General features: G+C 45.2%; 1 protein-coding gene across 1 annotated transcript in view; it reads right to left on the reverse strand.

The window, feature by feature from the left end:
* Positions 1-27,463, reverse strand: part of LOC119424214 (signal transducer and activator of transcription 5B) — a gene marked incomplete at its 3' end in the record, with an annotated part of 61,944 nt that overhangs the window by 27,099 nt on the left and 7,382 nt on the right. Inside the window, 3 exon segments of the mRNA XM_037691693.1 lie at positions 8,917-9,094; positions 9,245-9,334; positions 15,490-15,646. Of these exon segments, the coding sequence (XP_037547621.1) occupies positions 8,917-9,094; positions 9,245-9,334; positions 15,490-15,646 (425 nt within the window).

The raw sequence follows: 27,463 nt of genomic DNA on the forward strand, positions 1-27,463 counted from the left end.
AAGGCCATCATTGACACCCTCAAGCAAGAGGGTAAGACACAGAAAGACATTGCTGAACCAATAGGCTGTTCCCAGAGTGCTGTATCAAGGCACCTCAGTGGGAAGTGTGTGGGAAGGGAAAAGTGTGGCAGAAAACGCTGCACAATGAGAAGAGGTGACCGGACCCTGAGGAGGATTGTGGAGAAGGGCCGATTCCAGACCTTGGGGGACCTGCAGAACCACTGGACTGAGTCTGGAGTAGAAACATCCAGAGCCACCGTGCACAGGTGTGTGCAGGAAATGGGCTACAGGTGCTGCATTCCCCAGGTCAAGACACTTTTGAACAAGAGACTGCGTCAGAAACATCTCGCCTGGGCTACAGAGAAGCAGCACTGGACTGTTGCTCAGTGGGCCAAAGTACTTTTTTCGGATGAAAGCAAATTTTGCACGTCATTCGGAAATCAAGGTGCCAGAGTCTGGAGGAAGACTAGGGAGAAGGAAATGCCAAAATGCCAGAAGTCCAGTGTGAAGCACCCACAGTCAGTGATGGTCTGGGGTGTCATGTCAGCTGCTGGTGTTGGTCCACTGTGTTTTATCAAGGGCAGGGTCAATGCAGCTAGCTATCAGGAGATTTTGGAGCACTCCATGCTTCCATCTGCTGAAAAGCTTTATGGAGATGAAGATTTCATTTTTCAGCACGACCTGGCACCTGCTCACAGTGCCAAAACCACTGGTAAATGGTTTACTGACCATGGTATTACTGTGCTCAATTGGCCTGCCAACTCTCCTGACCTGAACCCCATAGAGAACCTGTAGGATATTGTGAAGAGAAAGTTGAGAGACACAAGACCCAACACTCTGGATGAGCTTAAGGCCGCTATCGAAGCATCCTGGGCCTCCATAACACCTCAGCAGTGCCACAGGCTGATTGCCTCCATGCCACGCCGCATTGAAGCAGTCATTCATGCAAAAGGATTCCCGACCAAGTATTGAGTGCATAACTGAACATGATTATTTGAAGGTTGGAGTTTTTTGTATTAAAAACACTTGTCTTTCATTGGTGGGATGAAATATGCTAATTTTTTGGGACAGGCATTTTGGGTTTTCATGAGCTGTATGCCATAATCATCAGTATTAAAACAATTAAAGACCTGAAATATTTCAGTTGGTCTGCAATGAATCTGAAATATATGAAAGTTTCATTTTTATCATTACATTATGGAAAATAATGACCTTTATCACAATATGCTAATTTTTTGAGAAGGACCTGTATAATACTGCAAAGCAAGTGTTAATTTTACTGCAGTTACTTTATTTAGTAGGCAGCACGGTGGCGCAACTGGTAGAGCTGCTGCCTCTCAGCGAGCAGGTCCTTGGTTCAAACCCCGGTCCAAGGGCCTTTCTGGGTGGAGTTTGCATGTTCTCTCCGTGCATGCGTGGGTTTTCTCCGGGTACTCCGGTTTCCTCCCACAGACCAAAAACATGCATGTTAGGCTGATTGGTAACTCTAAATTGTCCCTAGGTGTGAGTGAGAGAGTGAATGGTTGTTTGTCTCTATGTGGCCCTGCGATGGACTTGCGACCCGTCCAGGGTGTACCCCGCCCCTCGCACAGTGATTGCTGGACATGGGCACCAGCGACCCCCGTGACCCAAAATGGAACAAACGGGTAAAGATAATGGATGGATGGATGGACTTTATTTAGTAAAGTACTCGGTCTAAAAGTATAAAAATAAAAAAATAAAAATGATCTTTCTGTTATTTAGACTGAAAAATCTGCACAAAATATAGCTCGACAAAATCCACCAAAAAACCTAAAGTGCAGGTGAAGTAAAGGTGGTCCAACGAAACAGTGTGTGACCTTTTTTTGACCAGGTAGTGAATGTTATTATTATTGTTGTTATTGTTTATCTTATTTCTTTATTTTTGAACATTTGCTGTTACACTTGAAATTTCCCCCGTGGGACAATACAGGCTGTTTCTATTCCATTCTATTCTATTCTATTCTATTCTATTCTATTCTGTTCTGTTCTGTTCTGTTCTGTTCTGTTCTATTCTATATCAAGTACAAAAATATTGGACTTACATAAAAACTTTCCAGTACTATGGTTCCTGGAGCACAAGTCTAGAGTCCTAGATGTACATTTTGAATTAATAATTAGAAAAACAAAAACTACAATTATTAATATATCTTGACAGCAGCAGAACAATCTACACAGCATGTACAGCAGTTATTCTCTGATTATATGGACGCTTTTACACCAGTAGATAGCAGAGTCCCGTTATTCTGTTCCAGAGCCACACTCGACTATAGAAATTATTCATAAGAGGAACTAAAGGAGTTGCTTGTCTTGTGGTTTTTAACAGACATATGAATAGAATAGAATAGAAACAGCCTTTATTGTCCCACGGATGGTAAATTCAGTGTAACAGCAGCAACAGATAAAAAGATTCACACAAAAAGTTCCTAATGTTAAAAACAATATATAAAGTAATAAGAGAAACAACATCAATAATAATGCTCAATATGTACTGGAACATTGATAAGGACAGACTATTTATAATACAGTAGTATAGGCAGAGTGTGTGTTGTGTAAGATGATATAAACCAAAAACAGTCACCAGGCTATAAAACGTTGGTTACGTACTGTAACCCCAGATTCTATGAGTATAAGCGTAGCCCTTTAAGGCTGTCGCTTGGTGGGTTTATCCCGTTATGCGTAGCATTTGCACTGAAAAATTTAGTCCACGCCCACCTGCTGTGTGGACCCCACCGGTCCGTATAAATTACGTTAAGAGCGGGAAATCGGCTCCCAAAAATAGCTTTTTTCTTCAGCCATTCAGGAGCCAGTGAGGCCCGACGCTTAAAGGGCTACGCTTATACTCATAGAATCTGGGGTTACAGTACGTAACCAGCGTTCTATTTCATATAAGCTTCACCCTTTAAGGCTGTCGCTTGGTGGGTTAAGGGCGAAGCAGATGTGGTCCTCACCTCACTGGGTCCATTCGAACACCGTATGAAGCAGAAGCTTGCCCAAAAAACGTCTTGTCACTCAGCTCCCTATGTGCGTAATTACACATTGCGTAATTACGTGAGCCATGCACAGACGCATGTTGTGTAACTATGCGTTCATGGCTGAGCAGTATAGACAGATTAATAATAACAAATGAACTGATTAGTGACAATAGAACCAAAATAACAGACAACTTGTGACTGATAACATCATCTCACACTGTGAAGCATGCAGACAGAAGTGAGCTTAAACAGAGTTCCATGAAAACAACAATATTCACTCTGTTAGAGCACTAAGGACAGAATGTGTCATGGAATGGGCCGTCACATCACGTAGATAAAAGCGAATGAATGAGCAGGGTGTTGACCACGCAGCCGCAGTGCAAACATCCTGCATTGTCATACCATTATGCAAGGCAGTCGAAGATGCGATACCCCTGGTCGAGTGTGCTTGAGGTTGACAGGAGGCTCTAAATCTGATGCTTGTAGGCTTCAGAAATGGCCTCACACAGCCAGTGTGACAAGCGCTGGGTGGATAACGGGCGACCTGCAGATGCATCTCTATAATGCACAAACAGATGTTGAGTTTGGCGAATTACAGCCGTGCACACTATGTAACACGTCAACGCCCGCTCTGGACAGAGAAGATGGCAAGATGCTTCTTCTTCTGATCTGTGTGTGTGTGTGTGTGGGGGGGGGGGAACCCCTCCAACGATATCGCTCTTGATTTAAAAGAGCTTGTGATGTTTTTAGGCATAAAAGCTGGGTTTGGTCTTAAATCAGCTGAGCTGCCCATCAGCCTGAATTCTAAGACATGACGGAGCGACAGAGAGGTCAGATAAATCACTCACTCTCTTAGCGGATGTTAAAGACAGCAGCAGGGCTGTTTTAAGAGACAAGAATTTAACTGGAACCTGATCCAGAGGCTCAAATGGAGCTTTGATCAGGGCTCGCAGGACCAGTATTAAATCCCACTGTGGAACAAGTGGGCGTGAAACAGGCCTGCGTCTCTGTACGCCTTTTAGAAACCACTTCATCAGTGGGTGATTAAAAGCTGTTCCGTCTCCGAACCCTTCGTGGCAGGAAGAGATGGCTACAGCGTACGTTTTAATCGTGCTGAATGCCAACTTCCTGTCCATCAGCTGTGTAGAAAAGACAGCACGCCGCCTAATGGACATGAGGTGGCCTCTACACCTTTCTCTGTACACCAGCGCTGAAAAACTGTCCACTTTGATAAGTACAGCGCTGTGGTAGATGCAGCACGTGAATCCTGGATTGTGCGCACTACCTCCTGTGGGAGACCCATCCTCTCTAAGCGGAACCGCTCAGTGGCCAGACCCACAGGTGCTGGCCTATTTCTGGGTAACTCCTGATCGCTCCTCCTACCTGGAGGAGAGCGTCCTCCCTCCATGGCAGTTTCCATGGGCGCCCCGACAGCAGGCGTTGTAGGGCTGAGAACCATGGTGTGTTCACACGCTCGGGGGCCACCAGGAGAGCTGTCAATCCCTCCTCCTGAACTCGGTTCAGGAACCGTAAAATCAGACGAGGTGGAGGAAACACGTGCAGAAGCGTTTTGGGCCATGGGCTGTGGGCAAACGCATCCACCCCCAGTGGTGGTTTGTCTCGCGGTCTCAGGGAAAACCATAGTTGACACTGAGCGTTCTCTCGTGTCGCAAACAGGTCCACAGCTGCTTTGCCAAATTTCTGTCACGTCTAAGTCATCAGGTCTGGATGGAGAGTCCAGTCCCCGTGACGTGGGCCGCCCCTGGACATCACATCCGCCCCTTTGTTCAGAACACCGGGTATGTAAACTGCTCTGATGGAGAGCAGATTTTGGTGAGCCCAACACAGTAGCTTTCGCGCAATGTGTAACATCTGGGCTGAGCGCATACCCCCCTGCTGGTTTATGTACGCAGCAGTCACCTTGTTGTCTGTGTGAATCAACACATGTTGATTCTGTAGCACGGGAGCAAAGTGCTGAATCACATTCAGCACCGTGCGACACTCCAAAACATTTATGTGGGCTGATGTGTGATGGGGCCACAGCGCCCCTACTGCTTGAGATAGGCATGTCCCCCCCCCTAGCCTGACAGCGACGCGTCCGTGAAGACTGACACGTGACGTGGGTCTGCTGACGGGGGCTCCCTCCGACAGAACCAGGGTGTTTCCCCAGTGTCGGAGGTCTGCTCTCACGGAGGGAGGAACAGTGATCATCCGTCTCTTTTGTTTTGCTGGATCCACACAGACGCACCTCTGGAGGTGTCTCCTGTGTAATAAACCCAGCGGGACCACTGTGTGAGCTGATGACATCATTCCTAACAGCTTCATGACGGAGACGGCTGTTACCACTCTGCCAGGTCTTACGTGGCGGAGCTGGTCTCTTAAAGTGTCGATTCTCGTGATAAACGAGCCTTCATGGTGGTTGAATTTAACTCCACTCCCAGATAAACAATTGTCTGGGCTGGGAAAATCTAGCTTTTTTTTCCAATTTATGGCGAAGCCCAGATTTGACGGGTGTGATGTCAACACCTGAGCCTGCATCACTGCTTCCTGTCTGGAGCGTGACCGCAGCAGCAGGTCGTCCAGGTAAAACAAAACTCTCATCCCTGCTCTGTGTAACGGATGCAGGGCTGTCTCCACACACTGAGAACGTACGAGGCGCGAGGGAATACCCGACCGGCAGCCCGTTGTACTGATACTTCATCTCCTGAAAGTAGAAAACGCAGGAATTTTCTGTGTTTTGGGATGATCGGTATGTGAAAATAAGCATCTTTTAGGTCGACGGAAAACAAACCAGTCGTTTCTCTGGATGTTGTTCAACAGCTGTCTGGTTGTCAACATGTGAAACGGTCTGTCCATGATCGCCTTGTTGAGAGCTGACAGATCCAAAATCGGTCTCATCCCTCCGGGCCGTTTGGGAACCAGGAAGTAACGTGAGTAAAACCCTGTGTTTTCCTCTCCCTGGAGATTACTTTTATCAGAAGCACTTGGACTTCTGCATTTAGGGATGAGATTTGGTCTGGTGATGACAGGACCGTCTCTATAACTCCTCCGAACGGAGGGGGTCGGGTTGCAAACTGTAACTTGTAACCATTTGCATAACACTCTGTCCATCCATCTGACCGGCGAGCATGTTTTATCCACTTTACGTAACGTTCGTGGAGTGAACGTGCGTTTAAGTGATGCGTCATGTTTTGTACGGCTGTCACCAGTCCGCCCCTCAACCGCCGTCATGCGTCGCGGGAATGTTTTCCGCGTGACCCAAGGCGAGGCTTCCTCGAAAAGGCTCTGAACACGCTCGTGCGCTGCGTTCGGACTGCGGACCAACCTTCATGTACAGGTGGGCCGGTGTGTGCTGAGGCGAAGCGTGTGACAGCTGATGACGCCGTGGGGCTGCGCGTTCGACGGCGCTGTGCGAACGTTGAGAGGCGGAGAGCGTGACTTCATCTACGCCGTGCTGTTGGAGTGAAGGCTGCGAGCCCCGCGGGAGCACACGTTTTCTCTGGAGGGACGCGCGCCGCTCTCGCTGGAGGGACGCACGCCGCTCTCGCTGGAGGCGAGACTCGTCACCGGGTTCGTTCAGCTGTCTCATGCTTGTGCTGCCGTGAGCTGACGAGCGCTGAGACGAGGTGGGTGACGGCTGCCCGCGTCGCGGCCGCACGCATTTGCTTCGGTGAGGCGTGTGTTGTTTTGCTGAAAAACGAGGACTTTCACCGGACCCGGCCTGCGGTCCCACATTTATACTGATGTGAGCCGGTGAGCGCTGGGGAGCTGTGTGTGCACCATCATCAACGCAGCGCCGTTTGGATGGAGGCTGTTTGCATCGCACGAGTGCGCGTTTGACACCGCTTGGGTGAAGATCGTGCAGCTCGGGTTGACAACGAGTTTTTTCGCTTACCATCGTGTCGTATAAGCGTCTCGTCATGTCTTGGAGCGACGGTGAGTTTAAAAAACCTTTATTTAAGGACACCGGCTCGTTATGTGTGGAGGATGTGTGCGCAGCCGCTGTGAGTTCATCCGAGCTTACAGACTGGCTAAAAACAGACACTTTGATCATTGAATGATGATTTATTTCAACTTTCGTGTCACTTTTACACACACCCTCCGCAGACCGTCATTTTTTAAATCTTCTCCCCCGTGAGCTCTGCGATTTGTTTGCCCAGAGCGCTGTCTGCAGGCGATCTCTGGGGAAACGGTGAACTGCAGGTTGCCGGGATGAAGAGGGCTGGTCTCTGACGGGAGTGGCTGGTGGTGGAGCTGAGCGAGACGCCGCGGCGGCCGTGGAACGTCGTTCTGCCTCTGCTCACGACGGTCTCTCCAGCGGGCCGGGGGGCGGGATGAGCCTCGCGGCTTGATGAGGTGGCGCACAGCCTCTGGCACCTCCTCCGACTGCTTCGAGTTCGCCAGCATGGCTTGAAGCTGCTCCTGAACAGTGCGTCCGCCGTGATGGGGCCCTCCATCAGGTCTTTGTGCAGTTTTTCCGGCAGCGAAGGGGAGTGACGGAGCTAGGTGGATCGTTGAATCATCGTCATCCACGCTGCAATCCTGGACAGGCAAACCGTAGAAAAGGCACATATATTGAGGATGGCGTCGACTGCCTTACAGAGGGAGCTCTTGGTCTCCTAAGGCAGGTCTGCGGCCTCCAGCCTCTTGGACATGCTACATGCTAGCAGCGCCACGTTGTTGTTAGCTGCGGCTGCCTGAAAAGCACATTGATGGGCTCGATTGGAGAGCGTGGTCACCGTCTGGTCGTGTTTCCCAGGAGGGACGGGACGCTGCTCCAACCTGGACAGCTTCGCTCCGAAAGCTTTCGCGAGGCTTGGCTCAAGGGGGGTTACCGAGGGATAGCCCCGCTCGGTGAACCCCTCCACTCTGGTGATGGGTGCGGACTGGAGACCGGCTCCCCCAATCTACCAGGAAAGAACAGTCTGTGGCCTCGCCCGTAGGACGTCCTGTTGGAACACAAAGCCATATGGATCAAGACGGTGAGCCGGAATGGAACCCAGTAAACAACCTTCCCGCCGGATCATCCGAACTGGCGGGAAAGGCGTGGGACGAAGAAAAAAGGGGTCCCTTCATGTCAGCCGCCTCCTGGGTTACGCCGGGCAACCCCTGAGGGCGCCGTCGGCCGGGATCGGTGTGATCGCCGATGCGAAACGAGGTGGGATGGGGTGAGCATTCACTCAGCCCTCCTCCACCGACACTACGCTCCCCAGGAGGGAATGAGCAGCGGGGGCTGCAGCTGAGCGCGCCTGTCCCGGAGGAACCATCTGATTCGCTCCGAGGGTCGGCGATAAGAGGAAAATTACAAGATGGCGTTGTCCAGCGTGTAGTTACCTTTCACTGAGAAATATTCCTCGGCGCTTACCTTGAAATAAGACTGCTCGTCAGCTTTTCCTCGGGGAGGAGAACTCACCGGACGACCGGAGGTCGACTGCCGGGCCAAGCATCCTTAACAAAGGTTGGTTATCTACACAATTTTCCTTCTTTGTTCTTCTGACAGAGCTATTAGCTCGCTGAAGAAAAAATGGGAGCCGATTTCCCGCTCTTAACGTAATTTATACGGACCGGGTGGGGCCCACATAGCAGGTGGGCGTGGACTAAATTTTTCAGTGCAAATGCTACGCATAACGGGATAAACCCACCAAGCGACAGCCTTAAAGGGCGAAGCTTATACGAAATAGAACACTATCATTTTAGGCTTAAAATGATAACAGTAGCATTCACAGATTTAAAATAATCGTGAAAGTGGTTCATAACTACGTAATAAAAGGTGATCTACACTGAAATTACATGGACAATAAAATTACTATATTTTATATAATGTAAACTCTTGTTCCCCTTCGGCTCTTGATAATCAGATAATGTCCCATATGAGCCTTTAAACTCAGTAACGCTCACAATTAGTTCACTAAGTCTTTCTCACCCTGGATGCGCAGGTTTTCTTGGTACTGGATGATGAAATATTCTTGACTGTGCTGTAACTTCCTCAGTTCATTCTCAGTTTCCTGTGTCGCCAGACGGAGCTCCTCAAAGGCTTGGTTGATCTGCTGATGGTGATGGGACAAGGTGTCCATGGCCTGGCCCTCACTCCCACTGCTTGTCTGCACAGAGCATTAACAAACACGCTGCTTTAGTTTTCAGTGTGGTCAGATTATTAGCGAAAGATTTACAGATACATTTGTAGTAGATTGATTTATTCTTCTGGGACAATATTTAGAGTTTAGGAACAAAGTACTGCCTTCAAAACTTACATTTGTAGCTTCCTGAACGAGCCTCTGCTCCGACTGCAGGATGTGTTTAATGCAGCGCACAAGTTCAAAAGGACAGCGGTCATACGTGCTCTGCACAGACAACAACACTGACGTTAGACTTCAAGACAAATAATAGTTATGTTCTGACATTACAGTTTGGTTAACACAACACACTTTATTGTTTGCTTGTTTGTTTTATAGCAGCTGCTGGTCACACATGAATAGTTACACAGCAGGACACCAACAGTTCTGATCAATAAACTCTTCTTCTTTCAGCTTTTCCCTCTTCAGGGTCTCCACAGCGAGTCCATCTCACCCTGTCCTCTGCATGCTCTGTCCTCACTCCAGCTACCGCCATGTCCTCTCTAACTGCATCCATACACTGTAGCTCCTCTTTGTCTTTTTCCTGGCAGATGCTTTTGACCAAAAATAAACACTGTAATGATTAAACAAGAAAAAAAATTACATCTGACAGATGGAGGCCAGGAGCTCAGAGCCAGTTTGTTAGCTAACAGCATGATTACTGGGAAACATTAAAAATCATTTCCAAAGTATTTTGAGTCCGTCGTTCTACAGTGAGAAAATGTTTTCAACTTGTGAATAATCTTGGACAACTGCCAATCCTCCCAGCAGTGGACGTCCTGGTAAGTTCACCCCAAAGTCAGACTGTGTAATGCTCAGAAAAATGACACATACACCACAAAAAGCACCAAGCGTCACATCGATGCTTGTCGAAGCAGTTTTCAGCATAGTGAGCTGATCGAAGACTTGCATCTAAAATCAGGGGTCGACATCAAAGGTTTTTTGTTTGTCTGAGACAACCTATTTTCATCTTGTACAAACACAGATCATGCCTTGAGGTGCACAGGAGAGATCATCTTTGGTCCGCAGCGAGAAAATCTGGCTCAGACACTGATTGGTTGAGTTTTCAACAGATGAGGAATAAATGCACAACTGCTGTCAAAGCAGCAAAATACAACTATTTCTTATATCAGACCTCCAAAAATCTAAAATGACCCTAACAGATTCTGGAAAACCATCAAATCTCTCTCAGGCACCCCCCAATCATCTGACCTCCCATCACAACTTCTTGTTAACTCTGTTCCTGTGTCAAATAAGCACGAGATCCTGAACTGTTTCAACAAACATTTTGTTGCTTCTAGTTCTTTATTTGACACAGTTACTAATGGAAAATCAGCCACTTTCCCTAAAAGTCAAACCTCTACAAACTATATCTCTCCTAGAAGATTATCTTAAGGTAATCACACCTTCTCTTTTTCTCCATTCTCAGTCAGTGAGGTCAATAAACTGTTAAAAGATCTTGACCCTAAAAAATCTGCAGGTCCAGATGAACTTCCACCTTATTTCTTAAGGCTGGCTGCTCATATCATCACAGTCCCTGTGACCCACATCTTCAATCTCTCCATAAGACAAAACTCCATCCAGACACTTGGAAAACAGCCTTTGTTCTTCCTTTGCTGAAGGGAGGTGACCCCACCTCACTGAACAACTATGGACCAATCTCTAAACTCTGCATTTTAGCCAAGGTTCTAGAAAAACTGATAAACTCTCAAATCAAAAATTACCTGGACTCATTTAACATCTTACCTCCACATCAATCTGGTTTCAGGAAGCAACACAGCACAACCACTGCTTCACTGAAGGTTCTTAATGATGTTGTTGAAGCACTGGATGCTAAGGATTATTGTGCTGCACTTTTCTTAGATCTGTCTAAAGATTCTGACACTGTGGATCAGAACATCTTGTCATAAGCTCTCAGAAATTGGTTTCTCAGATCACACCATTGGTTGGTTCTCTATCTTTTAGATCAGAGGCAATGTGTTCAACATAATGGTACTTCTTCCAGTTATCTAACAGTCAGTAATGGTGTACCACAAGGCTCAGTCTTAGGACCCACCCTCTTTACAATCTACATAGGTAACGTAGGTCAAAGTATCCCTGATGCATCCATACATTTCTATGCTGATGACACAATTGTTTATTGTCGAGCTAAAACAGTCGCTAAGGTTTTCTAGCTTTTGCAATCTGCATTCAACATCATCCAGACTGATTTGTTTCACCTCAAACTTGTCCTCAATGCTGATAAAACCAAAGGGATGCTTGTTTTCAAACAGGAAGTTGGTCCCAGCAGTTCTTCCTCTGATTTTATCCTCAAATGGTGTCCCCATTGAGTTTGTTGATTCCTATAAATATTTGAGTATCTTGGTCGACTCACATCTCTCTTTTAAGCTCCATGTGGAAAACTTGGTAAAGAAACTGAAAGTTAAACTGGGTTTGTTTTTCAGAAACAGATCCCATCTAACTCTGAATGTTAGGAAACACCTTGTATCTGTGACTTTCCTTCCCTCCATTGACTATGGTGACATTATTTACATGAACGCTCCTACATCCAAACAAGGTGTTGTGTCTGTTTGGGTGAGATAAACTTGATTATATTTAAAATCATACTGAGAGGTAACTGTACTGTGATAAATGTAATTTAATACAAGATCGAATATAAAAAATACATAGTATTAAATGACATGAGCTGAAATCCAGTAAATATAAACCCTTTGAATGAAATAATCAATTTAGGAGAGAAATCTGTCAGTCTGGCAAATTAACAAATAATTACTTTTAATGGTAAATGGACTGTACTTATATATCTCCTTTCTATCTTATCAAGATACTCGAAGCTCTTTACAACAATCTGTGCCTCATTTACCCATTCATACAGCTCTAAACTAGATCTATAAAAAGAATAATCAGAGTTTTATCACATTCATACCCTGATGGGACACACATCAAAGGCAATGAGGGGTTCAGTGTCTTGCCCAGGGACACTTCAAAATATGACTGCTGGTGGAATTGAACCCCAGCTCTTGCATTGGAGAATGACTGCTCCAACCATTCAGCTACAGCCACCCAAATAAGTTTAAGTTAATTTATACTCTGTAAATGAAATCCAATGTTATTTATTAAAATATATCTGAAAAACACTGAAATAACAGAAAACTTGTTCAAACCGTCTCTTCCTTCAGAATGATGTTGGTCTGGATGCTGCTTCATTAGAGAACACTATACTGTGTACTTGTACTACAGTCAAGTACACAGTATACTGTGTACTTGACTGTAGTACTAGTACACAGTATACTGTGTATCTAACAAGGTTGAATCAGGTCCTCTGAACAGATTTTTCTTTGCTGAAATGTTTCGTCTTTTATCCAAAAGACTGTGTACTTTTACTAAGGTCATGTACACAGTATACTGTGTACTTTTATACTTTAGTCTACTGTACACTGCAGTGTTTCTCCTACCATTATACAAGTGGGGCGCACCGCCCCGTCAACAGAGTAGAGGATGACATTTTTTCGGGAGTACCGCAGGTCACGTGATTCCGGCAGGATTCCGGCGGGACCGGAGTCAACCTCCTTACAACTCACGTGACCGGGACGTGACCCGACTGAAAGTTAACGGGAGCAGACAGGAGTGGGAACCGATCAATAACCAAAAATGAAAATGAAACCAAAAAAAAAAAAAAAAAACGGCGCAGCTATTTTTTTAGTTTTCTTTCAGTAAGCCTGCACTTTAACACAAGTCAAAAGAACTATTACCCAGAAGTCAACTGTTCCAGCCGTAGCTTTTCACAGAGCCGCGAAGTCTCCAGCAAAAAAACAGAGTAGCTGAAATAGTTTGCAACGCAAGGTAAGAAGTAACTGTCTGTCTATTAAATTCACAGAACGGGCAAGAAAGTGTGAAATAACCCTGAACTTCATGAGAGTCGTGTTGGTGCTGTGCTGCTTTAAACGTTTAGTCTCAGCTGCGTGGAGTCGGACTTTGTTTACCGTCAGTAAATAAACTCAAACAGCGCATTTTTCTCCATCTTGTCCCTTTTAATTTAAAAATTATGCTCTGCTTTGTTATGTGGGTTTTTAGGTTAAAATCTTCATTATCTGTTGCTGTAATGTTAAAAAAAAACAACTGAACTCTTCCTGGTTAAAGTGCACGCATTCTCTGGTAAAAATATCCCTATTTTTATATTTTGATGTCCTGCTGGATACTGAAATGGAGGAAAACGTGAATAACCATCGCTTTATTGTGTAAATAGTTACTGTCGGCTGTAACCATGTCAGTACAACAACAAACTTGTTAGTGAAAGCATTCTCCGGTAAAAAAAATCCCAGTTTTTATATGAAAGACTGGTTACATATATATTATAATAACTGTTTTAGTTTTAGATTTAAAATATCATGTGTACAATTAGGTTTTTGTGTTAAATTTTAGAGTTTATTTTTCTCAGTTCATTTCTTCACACCAGGGGCGATGCTAGAAGCCCTTTTTAGGGGCCTTAGCCCCCCAGTGTTGACAATGGCTCTTGGCTTGAACAGTGCAGTGTGTATTAGCATTAGATCTATTGTAGGGGGGACATATTGGTGCGAGGTCTGTGGGTCCTCCACCATAACTTTTTGAATAAAGCAGCTGCTATTTCCTGCATTCTGGTGTATTTTAACAGGTTTTAAAACATCTATGTTTACCTACATAATTAAATACTTTATTCAATAACTGTTTCATAAAGCATGGCACAAGAAGTAGTACTAAGCTTTTTGTTAGTCTTTAATTTAATTTAATTACATTTTTCTACCTAACACAGGAAGCTGTTAGCTCTGGAAGCTAGCTGTTAAACAGCTTTGGACACAAAGACCCTTGTCACACATTTCAACAGAGCAGGTAGGATACATAACATCTTGTAATCTCTGCCTGTGAGGCTGATTAAATAATTATAAAATATGATAAGTGAAATAAATAAAGAAAAATTGAGCTACTGTAATTTATATTTGCAAATGTCACATTTTCTTGACTTAATTTCAATTGTAATCTCTTGTTTTTGATAAAATGTTTTTTTTCCAAAAGAAAGGCCAACAGATTGTAACTTGTAGTCACTGTAACACTATTTTGACTCGTGCACGTCTTCTTTCACTTTTAGGTTCCACAAGGCTCTGGACTGGTCCAGCTGTGGAGAGATGAGGTGGAACACCAGACCTGCAATGGTCCAGTCTGTAAATGAAGCTCTGAAGTCTGGGAAGATGCACGACATCATGCTTCACCCAAACGAGCTCGTTACCTCGACCACATACACTGAACTTCTTGAGGACGTCGTCCAACGTACAATAATGTCTTTAAACATTTTTATTTGTTGAGTTCTCTGCTTGGTACATTATTTTTCTTTTTTATTGTTGTTTGTTTAAACAATTTAAAACATGACAGTGATGTCACTGTTTAAAGGAAACAATTGCTCAATAAATTATATAAATATATATTATATAATATATATATATATTATATAAATTATATACTTAATATATAAGTATAAACAGGGTGCTGCACAGCTCAGGATGTGTTTCTGTCCGGCCACCACCGACAAAAGTCACTGACAAGATGAGCGCACCGCCATGGCAAGTTATCTAGGGGAAACACTGCACTGCATTTATACTATTTATACTGTATACTTATAGTATACTGTGTACCTTTATGTATACTGTGAACAGTAAAAATACACAATATAACGTGTATTTTTACTCAGGTCATGTACAGTATACTCCTTTACATGAAAACCTTTGAGAAGTGACTTGTTTGAAAAATAAAAACAACAACTCTCAAATGTGTGTTATTGGCTTGGGGGGGGGGGGGGGGGGGTACCTGGGTAACGTCTAGGTGTAGAAAACATTTCTGTCAAACGATTTTTTTTCCTGCTTTAAATATGCTGCGAGAGTCTCTCTTCTGAAGTCTGTTGAGGATGAGGACAAGAACGAGGAAGATCTACTCCAGCAGCTCCTGAAGAGTCTTCCACTCAGTAGCTTGAACATTACAAGCAGTCCACAAGATGGCCGACTGACAACATTTGTATTTAGTAAACTTTGTACACAGTGCAGTATACTTATTAAATTACGTTTTTGTTGACATTATTGGCCTTCTTTATTGTAAAGGTTGCAGACATCCAAATATTTTGGAGGACAACCAGATTCAGTCAAGAAGTTGTTTGTTGGATAACCTGGAATATTTCCTTAAGCAAAATTCCCTGTAAATGTATTATCTGCTAGTTTTTATTTATTTTACAGCTTTTGATATTTAAAAAATATATATAAAAAGGTTTGAATGATGGTCCTTCTGAAATGGACTTGGATAGACACGTTTTCTTAAGTGATTGTATGAGAGGCTGTTATGAGCTGGTGGTAGATAGCTGGTACCTTGAACTGGGTGGCATGGTGACCTAGCTTGATCTTGAGCAGAAAACCATCCTCTCCTCCCTGAAGTTGAGCTTTCCTCTGCAGCTCAGCCACCAGGCTGTCAAGCAGACGCTTGGCTTTGGCTTCCTCTCCTGGATTGTCCAAATCCACCGAATCCCTAAGAAAGAAAGAAAAAACGCACACATCAGACATCAGTGACAAGAGAATTAGGTTTTATGATTTGGTTTCCTGCTCTGTGGTGTTCTACTATCAGCAATGCCAAACCACCACCTTCCAACATCAGTAGAGAGGAGAGGGACGCACTCACCACTCTTAGCAAGGACAAAAACATCATCATTCTCCCAGCAGACAAAGGAAGGTGCACAGTGATTTTGAACCAGAAAGACTATCATGAGAAAGTTATGACACTCCTTAGTGACTTAAACACTTATGAACCTCTGAAAATAGATCCAGGAAGTGGTTACAAGAAGAAGTTAATAGATTGCAAATTGAAAATTTTGTAGCAGGACCACATTCTGTACCACAGACTTCAAAAAGCGTTCAATACAAAAATTGAATGAAAAATTGAAAATGAATTCATCATGTCCTGGATGACTGAGAATCTTCACCAGCATGTACCATAGACTGTACCCAGAGGAGGCCACACCTAGTCTGTATGGTTTACCTAAAATCCACAAACAAGGTGTACCTTTAAGACCTATTGTTAGTATGATTAACTCTGTCACTTACAATGTTTCCAAATATCTGGCGTCTGTACTCATCCCTTTAGTTGGCAGCTCAGAACACCACATACAGAACACCATGGACTTTGTGGATAAGGTGAGGGATGTCATCATGGAGACTGATGAAACAATGGTCTCTTTTGATGTCACATCACTCTTTACGTTGTCTGCTTTCTGATAAGCAAAGGTAACCACTGGAAGTAGCGATAAGCACCTTTGCTTGCAGCCTCTCCTCCAAGGGGTCCGGAAGCTTACTTCAGCGCCGTGGTATTACCTGTAGCTGTCTAAAGTAGCCTCATTAAGGCTGCGGCGAGGTGATTCATCCAGAATATTAACGACCTTAAATCCGTGAGTCACACCCTAATCTCACTCTGTTACCTCGAACCTCCAAGCAGCAGGGAATGGATCTTCTGGTTCAGAGAAACTCGCGTTGTGGCCGCTCACCTCTCACTTTAGCGTTGCAATTGTTAACTGTTCTGGTAATTTTTAGGGCCCTGGAAATGGGCACAAGGGTGTTTGTCACTCTGTAGCTAATAAACCTGTCAAAACCTCCTTTATTGGTGTTGTTAAGTGAACCAAGCATTACCATGTTTTTGTTCATTAAGGGTGAAATAATAGTCCAGAATTATTCATTTTACGTTGCTTTAATCAAATAGATTTAGCAGGGGATACAGCATCAGGCACAATTTTATAATGATTAAATTTCATGAGTACATAGGATACACTTTCTTCCCTAAGTGAGGCGATGATGGTTATCCAATGAAATCTAAAACTCAAGCGCCCTTGAGGATTTATAGATTCTGCCTTCACATAGACCTTTCACAAATCGAGCCAAAAGATGTTCTCCCTCAACTCCCTCATGAACCAGAAGCACCTTCGAGCAAATCTCACCAGTAACCAATTCAGTACTCCCAAATTTATTCTGTATGCTGTTCTTCCAATTAGATGAAACAATTTAATTAGAGCAGAGTAAGAATGAGGTCGTCCGCTTACCATGATTTTGAAATGACCCTTAGTGAGTCACTATAGGGGTAAGGGCAAATTTCCAGTTCTCTAGGAGAGAGATACTGGCCGATCCTCAAAGGCAAGTGCAACTATTCCAAATTAGAAGATCAGAGTTTTGGACGGGCCCAGGTCAAGCGATTAATAGAAGTAGGAAGCTCATCCAGTTTAGGTATCGATGAACGAAAGCTTAAATCCAATCCCATCTTGGTGAAGAAAAGAATTAACTCCCAACATCGTCTCAAAACTGGTAAAATCCAACTCCTTTTTGGGCTCCTTCTGATCCGACGAGCTGCCTCTTGCCTGTAATTCCCTCTGCTCGGCTCTTCAGTTCAGCTTCGACTCTGCATTGACCAAGTTCAATCCGGTCAGTCTGTATTTAAAGACTTCTTTTTCCCTCCTCCTCTTAAGGAGGGGTTTTGGAAAATTACATCATTTCTTTTCCAGTAACTTCTCTGCTGTTTTGCACCTCAACCGGTTTAGACCAGTTTTCTGGTACTTTCCAGAACTTGTTTTGCTCAAAGATGCGTCATCATGAGATGAGTTGTGTTTGAACTCCCTGACTCCTTGCTTTCTTTCTACTGCTCGAGGCAGGCCCAGGCTTGTCCTTTGGTGGGCATGTTCAGACATGTTCACTGTTACATGAGGCCTCTTCACTTTACCATTTCATAAGTAAAAGTAATTCACACAATCATACAAAAGATTATACAATTTCTTAAAGATTAATACTTCCATTAATTGATTATTTGTTGATTATTAGTAAAACAGTAAAACAGCTTTGGTTACACATTATCAAAACAGTAAAACACTTTGGTTACACATTTCATTTTTAGCTGGATTTAAAGCAGGAGTTCAGTCCTTCTGTACTCAGCTGCTGAGGAGAACTTCGATCAGGCTTCACCTTTTATTAAAGCTGGTCGTCTGTCATGCATCATCACTACAGACACCTGGTTTATTGACACCCCCTTCTTGAAGTCGGATCTTTCTCCTCTTCGGTACCAGGTTCGCTGTAACCTAGCCCTCCTGTTCTCCCTCCCAGGAGTCAACCACCGTCATGTTGTCCAGGTCTGCGTTCGAAGTGGATTGCTCCGCCTGATCTTCATCCGGCGCCGCTCGCTTCCTGGGTACCCTGACCTCCTGGGCCGGGACAGCGGATTGACTTGCTGGGTCGATCACCGTTAGGTCAGCCGATCTAGAAGACTGAAGGGTCGGCGGGATCTCAACGAGGGGTGAACCTACAGGAGTAATGTTTTCTATTATGACCTGCCTCCTAATTTGTGGGGTTGTGGCAACTAAAATGGGCATCTGACGAAGCTGTTTCAGCCGCATAGGGGCAACCTGTAACCCTTCAGATTCAGCAGTTTCTGAATGGGTCAAGCCTTCCGGTGTTAAGATCGGAGGCTCAGAATCAGATGGGCTGGTTGGGTCAGTGAGGGCCGTGCCATCGGTACTCAGAGGACCGGATCGGCTCGCCTCGCTACTTAAATACCTGTCAAAGTCATCCAGGTAGTTTTCCAGGAGACTTAGATCGTTATGATCTAATGGAAGTGCAGTCGACCTTCCAGGGGATATCTCCACCTCCATGGGCTCGGTTTCATTATGGGATGTAGTTGGTAAAAGGTCAGGTGGGCCATTAGTTGGTTCCTGGGGCTGACTGGCTATCTCGGTTTGGGTTATAGGGACACTAATACTGTCTCGTCTACCTTCTTCCCTAGCCACCATGGGCACGGAGACTACGGGAGGGCTATTTGTTAACCCTGGCGTTAAAATGACCATGATAGGTGGGGGCATAAGCCCTTGGGGCTCTTGTGTGACCCTAAACGAGGGGCCGTGAACCAAGGGCAACCCTGTGGCCAAATGGTAGGCTACATGTCTGGTAGTTCTATTTGTGTTTTCCCAGAGTTTCACAATTACTGGGTAATATGTGGCTCCTAGAGGGATAGCTGTACTAGACATATAAGGTTCAGAGCCCTCAGCCGAGGTCCAGATGATCTTGCAGGTGCTCTCTATCTCCCAGCACTTGTCTGCAGACACCCGAGGGAGGCTGGCGGGCTCATCAGAGACCAAAATACCATGTACCCCAGTCGCGATTATAACTTTAGAGTGGCAGGCCTGGCACCACCAGGTTGGACCTACGGCCCATAAAAATCGGGTATCATCCAACCCCAAAAGGCAATAACAGCAGACCGTTTGAGGTCCTATTGCTGTTATATTTTTGGGGCGCTGAACCTGCATTTTGACTGTTGGGGCCTTTCCTTTATTTATTTCTTAGAGTGAGGTTTTCTTAAACCGATAAAGGGTGGTTCTGCCCTGTCGTCTGGCTATCCCACAATAGGTGCGGGTAATGAATTTCTCCCACTCTTCCAATTGGTTTAATTGTTGGGTTGTGATCACTGTTTTCCAATCACAGTACCCAGGTAACAGTAATCCTGAGGTATTTGAGATGCCGTATTCCCTGTATGTAACGCTAATGTATCTATCCTGCCCTGTAGTTTCTATTTTTTGGATTTTGCATACGTCACCACAAGGGGTTACTCTAATCCTCTGGATCTGCTGGTGGTCGTACACTTTCTCTTCACAGTGGCAGAGGATGATTTCTCCGGTTTTTGTCGTTACTACGAGTTTGTCCGGAGTTGTTAAAGCAAACGCCCAGTTGCCGTAGACTGTCGCTGTGGTCAGGATGTAGAACAGCATCTGCATTCTGCTCCTTATGCTTTCTAAAAAGAGAGTACATGTAATATAACATGGCAAAATAATAGCAATGAAATCAAGGTCTGTTTCCACCCTTGGTCCTCATCGTGTCTCTGAAACACTCAACTTCGTATTGCTGGGCCTATACAGGCCGTCAGCTATCCATTGAGCATTTACCAGACCTATGATACCTCGAGTTTACAGGATTCAAAAATAAAATCAAACATAAAAAGAGAAAAAACCATTTAAACACTAAATCAATTATTCAAAGTTAATAAAGGTCAGCATAAGCGGGGAGGGGTAAAGCTGTTGTTGGTTATTTGATTACTTATTATCTCGTTAGATTGGCTTGTCTCATCATCCTCCTGAGATTCTGCGGCCATCGCTCCCCTCCGGTGCAGGGGGAGCTGGATCAGGTCTCGGCTTAAAGATAGCGGCATAGGTCATCATCCACGCCACTATAGGCATTGTGGTGCAGAGGCTGGCCCAATAGGCTATTGCACAAATTCCCCAGACCAGACTCCATCCAATTAAGATGGCCAGCTTTTTGGTCCATTTACGTCTGTTTTGTGGTTGCAAGGATACTATCTGGTACAGCATATTTGCCAACACCGTTACGGCCACTGTTCCTTCGACTATGGTTGCTACAATTCTCCCGGTGGTACCTCCACAGCTTGTGACTGGTATTGGTACCGGAGTAAGCGCTGCCGCACACTCGAGGCTAATCACTATGGAATCTTCTATTAGCCATGCTGAAATTATAATCTTCTGCAGGTAGGTGAATTTGATTCTTCCTAACAGATAGGTAACAAAGAAATGAGGCGATATCTCAGGTCGTCTGAGTATCACATGGGATACTATCACTCTAGCGTACGTCTGAACCGCTACTGGAAATCTTATCAACCTTTCCTTACTCCAGTCCCCTGTGTGGCAGTAGCACATCCATGCAACCATTGTTAAAAAGTATTCTATATTGCTCCCATTAAAATAGGCTGGACATTCTGACAAAATGGTAAGATTGGGGGTTATCGTAGTATCTGTCTCCCAATCTATAATACTCACATCTGTGGTTGGAGTATAAGACACGCAGTCGTCTTGATTGTCCATAGAGATTTTTGAATTGCTTCTGTCCTGATCCTTGCTCTTTACTGCTCCCGGGGTAAGAGTGAAGCCGCTTCCCTGTTTATCTAATTTAAGGCTGAGCCGCACCCTACTCTGGCGGGGGTGGCCTATAGCTCCTCCTCCATGGGCGGCATCCAGCTCTGAGGCACTCTTGTAAGAATACTTTACCTAATAAGGCAACAGCTATCATCCCGACTACGCCTAACAAATAAGGCCATATTTTGAGGAAGATACTAACTATCCATCCTTCTACCGTTTCTCCTCCCTCTTTGATTACTTCACCTACGCCTTTCACCACCTCTGTGACCTTTCGGCCAACGGTGTAACTAACGATTTCATACCATGCGCAAGTGTGTTCATCTTCCTGTGTGCCACATTTCTTCCAGTTTTCCTCTGGATACTGGCATGTGAGATTCGAGTAGATTTTATTCGGGCCTACCCACTCATAGCCATCTATCTCATCGCCTAAGCACAGGCTGCGTCTCACTGCGTGGCCTTCTACTAAAGCTATCATTGAATCTGAGACAAAGGGAACTATTACTCCTTGAACTTGTTTCCTGGCGTGAAGCTGATATCCTAATATCTTATCTACGCAGGTACCCTCAGGTATCCATCTTCTCCACTTGCCGCTATGTTTTTTCCACACTACTTTCGCTGCGTGCAAGGTGTATTCAGACCCATAATAACTCTTACAGTAGCTTTCCCATCCTGGTATCGTACCACAAGGCCTTCGAGCTAATGTAATGACACATTGTGTTTTTGCTTTATCACAAGTCATGTGCCATGGTCTGGGACTAACATACCTATCCGGTCTATACAGGGCACTGGCCCATATGTCTTGCTCTTTAGAATAGACCGTGGCCAAATACTGATACTTAATCCAGTAGTTATTTGAAAGTTGCAAACATGGGGCTACCCATTCTCTAATTTCTTCTTCCTGAAACCCCCACCATGTTCTAGAGTCATCTCGTTGATGATATTCATGCCATGCTTGGAGCAAGATTTTAACCGTTTGTTGTCTACGTAATTCTGTGCAGTCATATCGCCATGTGGACATAACGGCGACCTCTGTCTCCCATAATCTACATCTAGGCGATGCTCCACTACTTTCCCACACCGAGTTGTTAAGACTAAAAAAAATTCGCTCGGCTACACATTTGTCTATTTTGTCAAAATCGCCCTTAGGTGCATTGAGAAGCTCATCTGGTTTTGGTAGTTTCTGTATATACATGTCTGTATAATATGGTCCCATGAGGCCCTCATGAGTCCTGGCATACCCCTCCACGAAGTCACCTTCGAAGTGAGGCAGCCCAGACGCAATCCAGACCCATGGTAATGTCGCATTCAACCAGTTCTCATGCCAGGCATTATGTGGGTGGAATATGGCTGCCCAACTCCAGTAGTAATAACGCTGATTCTGTACTGGAGTTATGGGTAGATAATTTTGAGTGTGGCATTCAGAATATAGGTTCCAACAACAATATGGTAGCTTACTCATTTTAGTCTTCATACATTGCTCTTTCAGGTCAGGTCTGGCAATCATTTTTATCCCATTTATCTCTGTTGTTTGGTACTGATATACCTGCTTCGTTTTGACCTTAACCGTGGCATGGGGAGGCGGTGTAGGGCGCCTGTTAGATCCCCAGTCTGTAGCATTTATTTTGAGCGTTCTTTCATATCGTATTGTGTGGATTACCTTATTATTGGTCGAATTCAGGTTTTTACCTGTGTGATTCCTTCGAATGAGAGGGGGGATCCGGTCACAATCTAAGTGGATGTCGCCCCAGAACTCCCGACGAGGGAGAATTGCCTGGCAGCTGTCGTTTTTAGGTGGGGCCGGAAGAATTACTTCTCGGTCCCAGTACCCTTGATGCTTTAATCCAATCAACGGTCGACATATCCAATCGCAATGCCACTCGGGGGGTCCGTCCTGGGGCTGTATCCAGTTACATCTTGTTGATCGTTTGATCTGATCTTTTAAAATTGCTATTCCGATGATTCTTTTCTCTGGTAGTATCATTAGATTTGTGACGACCCAATTGGGTCCGTCAGATTCTGGTTCGGTGGAATGGTCTGCTACTGTTAGGTTTCCGGCCATTAAAGCCGCGCTCCATCCTGCCGTGACTTTCAGTCTGTTCATCCAGGCCTGATGACCCTCTTTCTTTACTTTATTCCAAGCTGCTATTTGGTTCTGGGTGTTCTTTGCCGGATTCCATGGCAAGGAAATATTCTGTGTAGCGATATCCCAACAGTTCATGTCTGCATATTTTGATTTTCCATGGGCAACTGCCACATGTGTCAGGCTCCAGGGTCTGACTCCGGCTTGGTATAAGATAACCAACAACATTGCTAAGCCTATTAACAATACGAGTCCCCGCAGCAGGGTTCGCAGGCAAGTTGCTTTATCCAAAATCGTAATCCTTTGACGGTCCATAGGTCGGTTTGGGGTCGCTTCATCATCGCTTTCATCGCTACTTGGCTCATCATTGTTGGAGTTTCTGTTTCTCATGTGAATCATTTCGAGAGGGGTCCTTGCTCCTTCGTCCTCGATGTCTTGGCTTTGAGTGTCTGCGGGCTGTCGATACTCGTCCTTTAAGTAGTTCTTGGTATATAGGAGAAGGGTGTGGCAGCCCTGGCTGTAGTCCTTTCCACACATATTTCCATTGAGTCACCAGCCATTTTTCGGGTTCAGGTTGGGGTCCGTAGAGGTCCCAACTTTGTTCAGGGTTAGGTCCTGCAGTTATTTTTCGTTGAGCCTTACAAAGGGCCTCTAAATATTGGAGTACAGTTGGACCATGTTCTTGCAATGTCTCTATTTGTGTTATCAGGGGATTACATCGGTATAGGACGTGTACTGTGTAAGCCTTTCTTGTCCAAGGACTGTAATCGTGAACCGGTGTAGATTCCCGATATCTTATAATTCTTATAGGCAAATTTTGATTCTCAAACACGTACCGTTTTGGGTCATCCGTTCGTCTTCTGATAGCTTTCACCATCCTTGGGCTTGTACTCCAAATTATCATACCCCCTATCGAGACCTCGAAAAATCGGCTCTGGTATGGCTCGTGGTAATTGGGTCCCCATCGGAGCTTTATTTCTTTTCCCCATAGGGTCAGGTAGACTACGTTAAATATCCATGGGGATGTTGGTGGGCAAGATTGGAGCTGGGTGTCGTATCTAGGGAGGTACACTTGCCTTGAATGTTGTTCTATTTGGGGATCGTCTAGGTGAGGTTGCCTCTTGTACTGGCGATTGGAGTAGAAATAATTTCTCGTAGGGTCTTCCCATCTGAAGAAGTCAACTGCTGGTCCGTCGAGCCAAATTATGTCATTTGCAGTCTTTAAAGCTGGTATTGTCGAGCCAGTTTGTCTGCACTGGATTAGTACGTTGGTCACTCCAGCACTAAGGGGTTTTGAGTCTATAATATCTTCCTCACGTACGGGGCCCCTGGTGAGGGTGCAATCAGACATGCTCGCTTAGGGTATCTTGTTTTCTGGTAGACCGGACACGTGGGCTGTTCGGATCCAGATCCTCTGGGATCTCTATTTGTTACTCGCTCTTTATAAAGTTCTACACTGAGCGGTGAGGGGTGGTGTAGGTCTGGTCTTAATCCTCGCCACACCCACTTCCATTGTCTGACCGACCATTCAGAGGGTTCTCCTAGGGGTCCCTCCGTTGGCTCAAGCTGATCGCCAAGATAGCTAATCATTTCATCCCAATCACCATATCTCTCCATTGCTTCTCCCATAACTCGCTCCACCAGCTCCTCTCTTGCGGCCTTATGCTGGTCGTAGGCTTCTCCCATCTCTGTCAGCGCTGTTGTCAGGCTGATCAGCGGGTGTCCTCTGTAAGATACTTTTATCCTGTTTGCTGCTCGTGCGGGATGTGAACCCCACCTGTCAAGTGGAGTTTGGACTCGATCATACAACATTTTTAGGGGTAACTGGGTATTTTCAATCACCACTCGTTCTGGTTCCGCTATCCTCTTGTTGATTTTTGTTCTCAGCGTTGGGCTCGTAGCCCAGATTATCAGTCCCCCCAGCGAGATCTCGCAGTATTCTGTTTGGTGAGGTTCTTCATAGTTTGGGCCCCACTTGAGTGTAACTAACTTATTCTTTATTTCCATCTGGACCTTATTAAAGATCCATGGTGTTCCCATCGGACTAGGGTTATATGGGAATTTTAAGTTATCACTTAACAGGGTTAGGCCAGGGACTCTGTGGCTAGCTCTAGTGAGGTCCGCTTCTCTAAATGTTTGTAAATGTGAATTATAATAATTCCTCGTTTTTGCCAGGAAGTTTGAAAAGTCCTTCTTTGGTCTATCTAATTCCACCACTTGGCCTCTTACAAGCAGGGCCGGTTTGTATATCTCAGTTCCGGGTGCTTGGAACAACATATTCTGCACTTCTTCTTCAGTTGTATGGCTACTCTGAGTATTAAAGGCATTTACTTTATACTTCCACGTTGGTAAGGCTGCTATTGCACTGGTTGCAACACGACATGTTTCAATAATCCTGACTTGTTTTATTTGCCCTATTCTCCTCCAAGTGTGGCCTGGGTTTTTTATTATTTTTCTTAGAGGTTCTTTACCTTTCCTTTTCTTGCGATGACTCCCAGCGATGAGTTCAGCGACCCCTTGTTCACTTTCTACTTGCGTGCTTTCTTGTCTGCATGCTTCCATTTTCCTTGGAATGCTTTTTTGGCCCAACTCTTCAGTCCTTTTTTCTCAGTTTTGTTTGCTGCTGGCTCCTCCGGGCAATTTTTGTATTCCTTAATTGGGTGGGCTGTGGCTCCCACCAGGCACGTTCCTTCTTCCTGGATCGGGTGGACTGTAGCTCCCACCGAGTACACTCCCTGGTATGGTGCAATGACCATCTGCACGGAAACTTTAACCCTCTGGGTGGAGTCGGGCTTTGTGGGCGTTCCTGCCCTCTGTGCAGCAGTTCCGGGGATCTGAAGCACTCCGTTCCTTTCCCAAGCTTCAGGGGTTACCAAGAATTCAACTGTTTTCTGCATGGGTTTAGCTTCATGCCTGGCCCATCCATCCAGACTAGTAGTATAATAGTACAAATTATTATGTCTGGTTCCGGTCTCTCGGGGGACGTCTGGTAGGGGCACCAGGGGGATTTCCTGGTTCATAATTACCTCCGTAATCAGCTGAGCCCATGTTGTTAATTCCCAGGGCCCCGTCCAGCCTCTTTGTCCAGCCTCACCGGTTTCTTCGTCAGGTAATATGCCTGCTTCTTCTTTCTTGCTCCCTGCGCTTGTTTGGTTTCGAAGTACTCTAAAAACTAAGGGAAACTGCTGAGTACCGAGGGGGGCATTCCTTTTCTTACCCCTCGAAGAATCATAAGGCCAGGCTCGTTGTACAGCCTGCTCGAGCAATTCTCCGGGATTTAACTTTTTCCTGTGCTGCTGCTTCTCTTTTCTTTCATCTAGTTCTCCTAGTTCTGGATATAGTAGTGGGGCTGAAGGTGTTACTTTTAGAGAGCTGTAGATGAGTTCTTGGTCATACTGCTGTTCGGTCAGGGATCCTTCCGAGGTCCTGGTTTCATCTTCATCAAGTTGAGCTCTGAAAGATTTGAGGGGACTGTGATACCTCCTTACTTGCCAGCCCATTGCCCTCTCAGAGTGCAGCAGTCGGCCTTCCTCCATTTGTGTATCACAGGCTGAACAGTATTTTACTTCGGTGCCATCCCACTCGCATGCACAGTCTTGTGGGCCTTTGCCGCTTATATCCCATTGTGTGATGATAGTTGCTCGAGGTAATGTGGTAATCCTGCATTCTCCACAAATGAATGCGTCCATTACCTTTACAGGTTTTATCTGCAGCTGACGTGCGTCCATCTTGTTTGTTTTAGGCTTGATGGGCTTCTCTGTCCCTGGTCCTTCCCAGAGAAGGGGTAATCCACTTGGTTTCAGGCAGAGCGTACAATTGTTCTCCTGCAAGCTCCACCTGAAGGTTTCTCCTTCTTTTGACAGGTATCCTTTCTTTGCATATTCCAATGTGCTCAAGGCCCTACCCGTCCAAAGCCCTGAGACTGTTCTTCTTAGTATCACTCCCCCGCATATAGTGGCCAGTCTAATATAGGGGAGCATGGTGCTTGGTTCTGTGGCCATACTCTGGTTTCTGGTTTCAACTAGCTAGGAACTGGCTTCAGTTGCTCTATTCCTTGGATCCCTTTCTTCTCTAGCTCAACTGTGTTTTTATCTAACACTTTTCTCACTCTGTCTGTGGTGTTATGTTTGGGCTTCACTGCAACTGCTGATGGGTGATCCTGTGCTCTGACCCACACCTTCTGTCCTACCCTGAATGGGGCCTCAGAGTCTGACTGTTCCTCTTTATCCTCAGAGCTCCGCCCAACTTCAGGCGTGCTAAACCATCGTTGGTTGAGCTCTTCTGAGGGGGAGGGTCTACCAGCTCTTCTCCTGTCATT

This window comes from Nematolebias whitei, chromosome 17 (assembly GCF_014905685.2).
Source record: "Nematolebias whitei isolate Nwh7 chromosome 17, NemWhi1, whole genome shotgun sequence".
Classification (NCBI taxonomy): domain Eukaryota; kingdom Metazoa; phylum Chordata; class Actinopteri; order Cyprinodontiformes; family Rivulidae; genus Nematolebias; species Nematolebias whitei.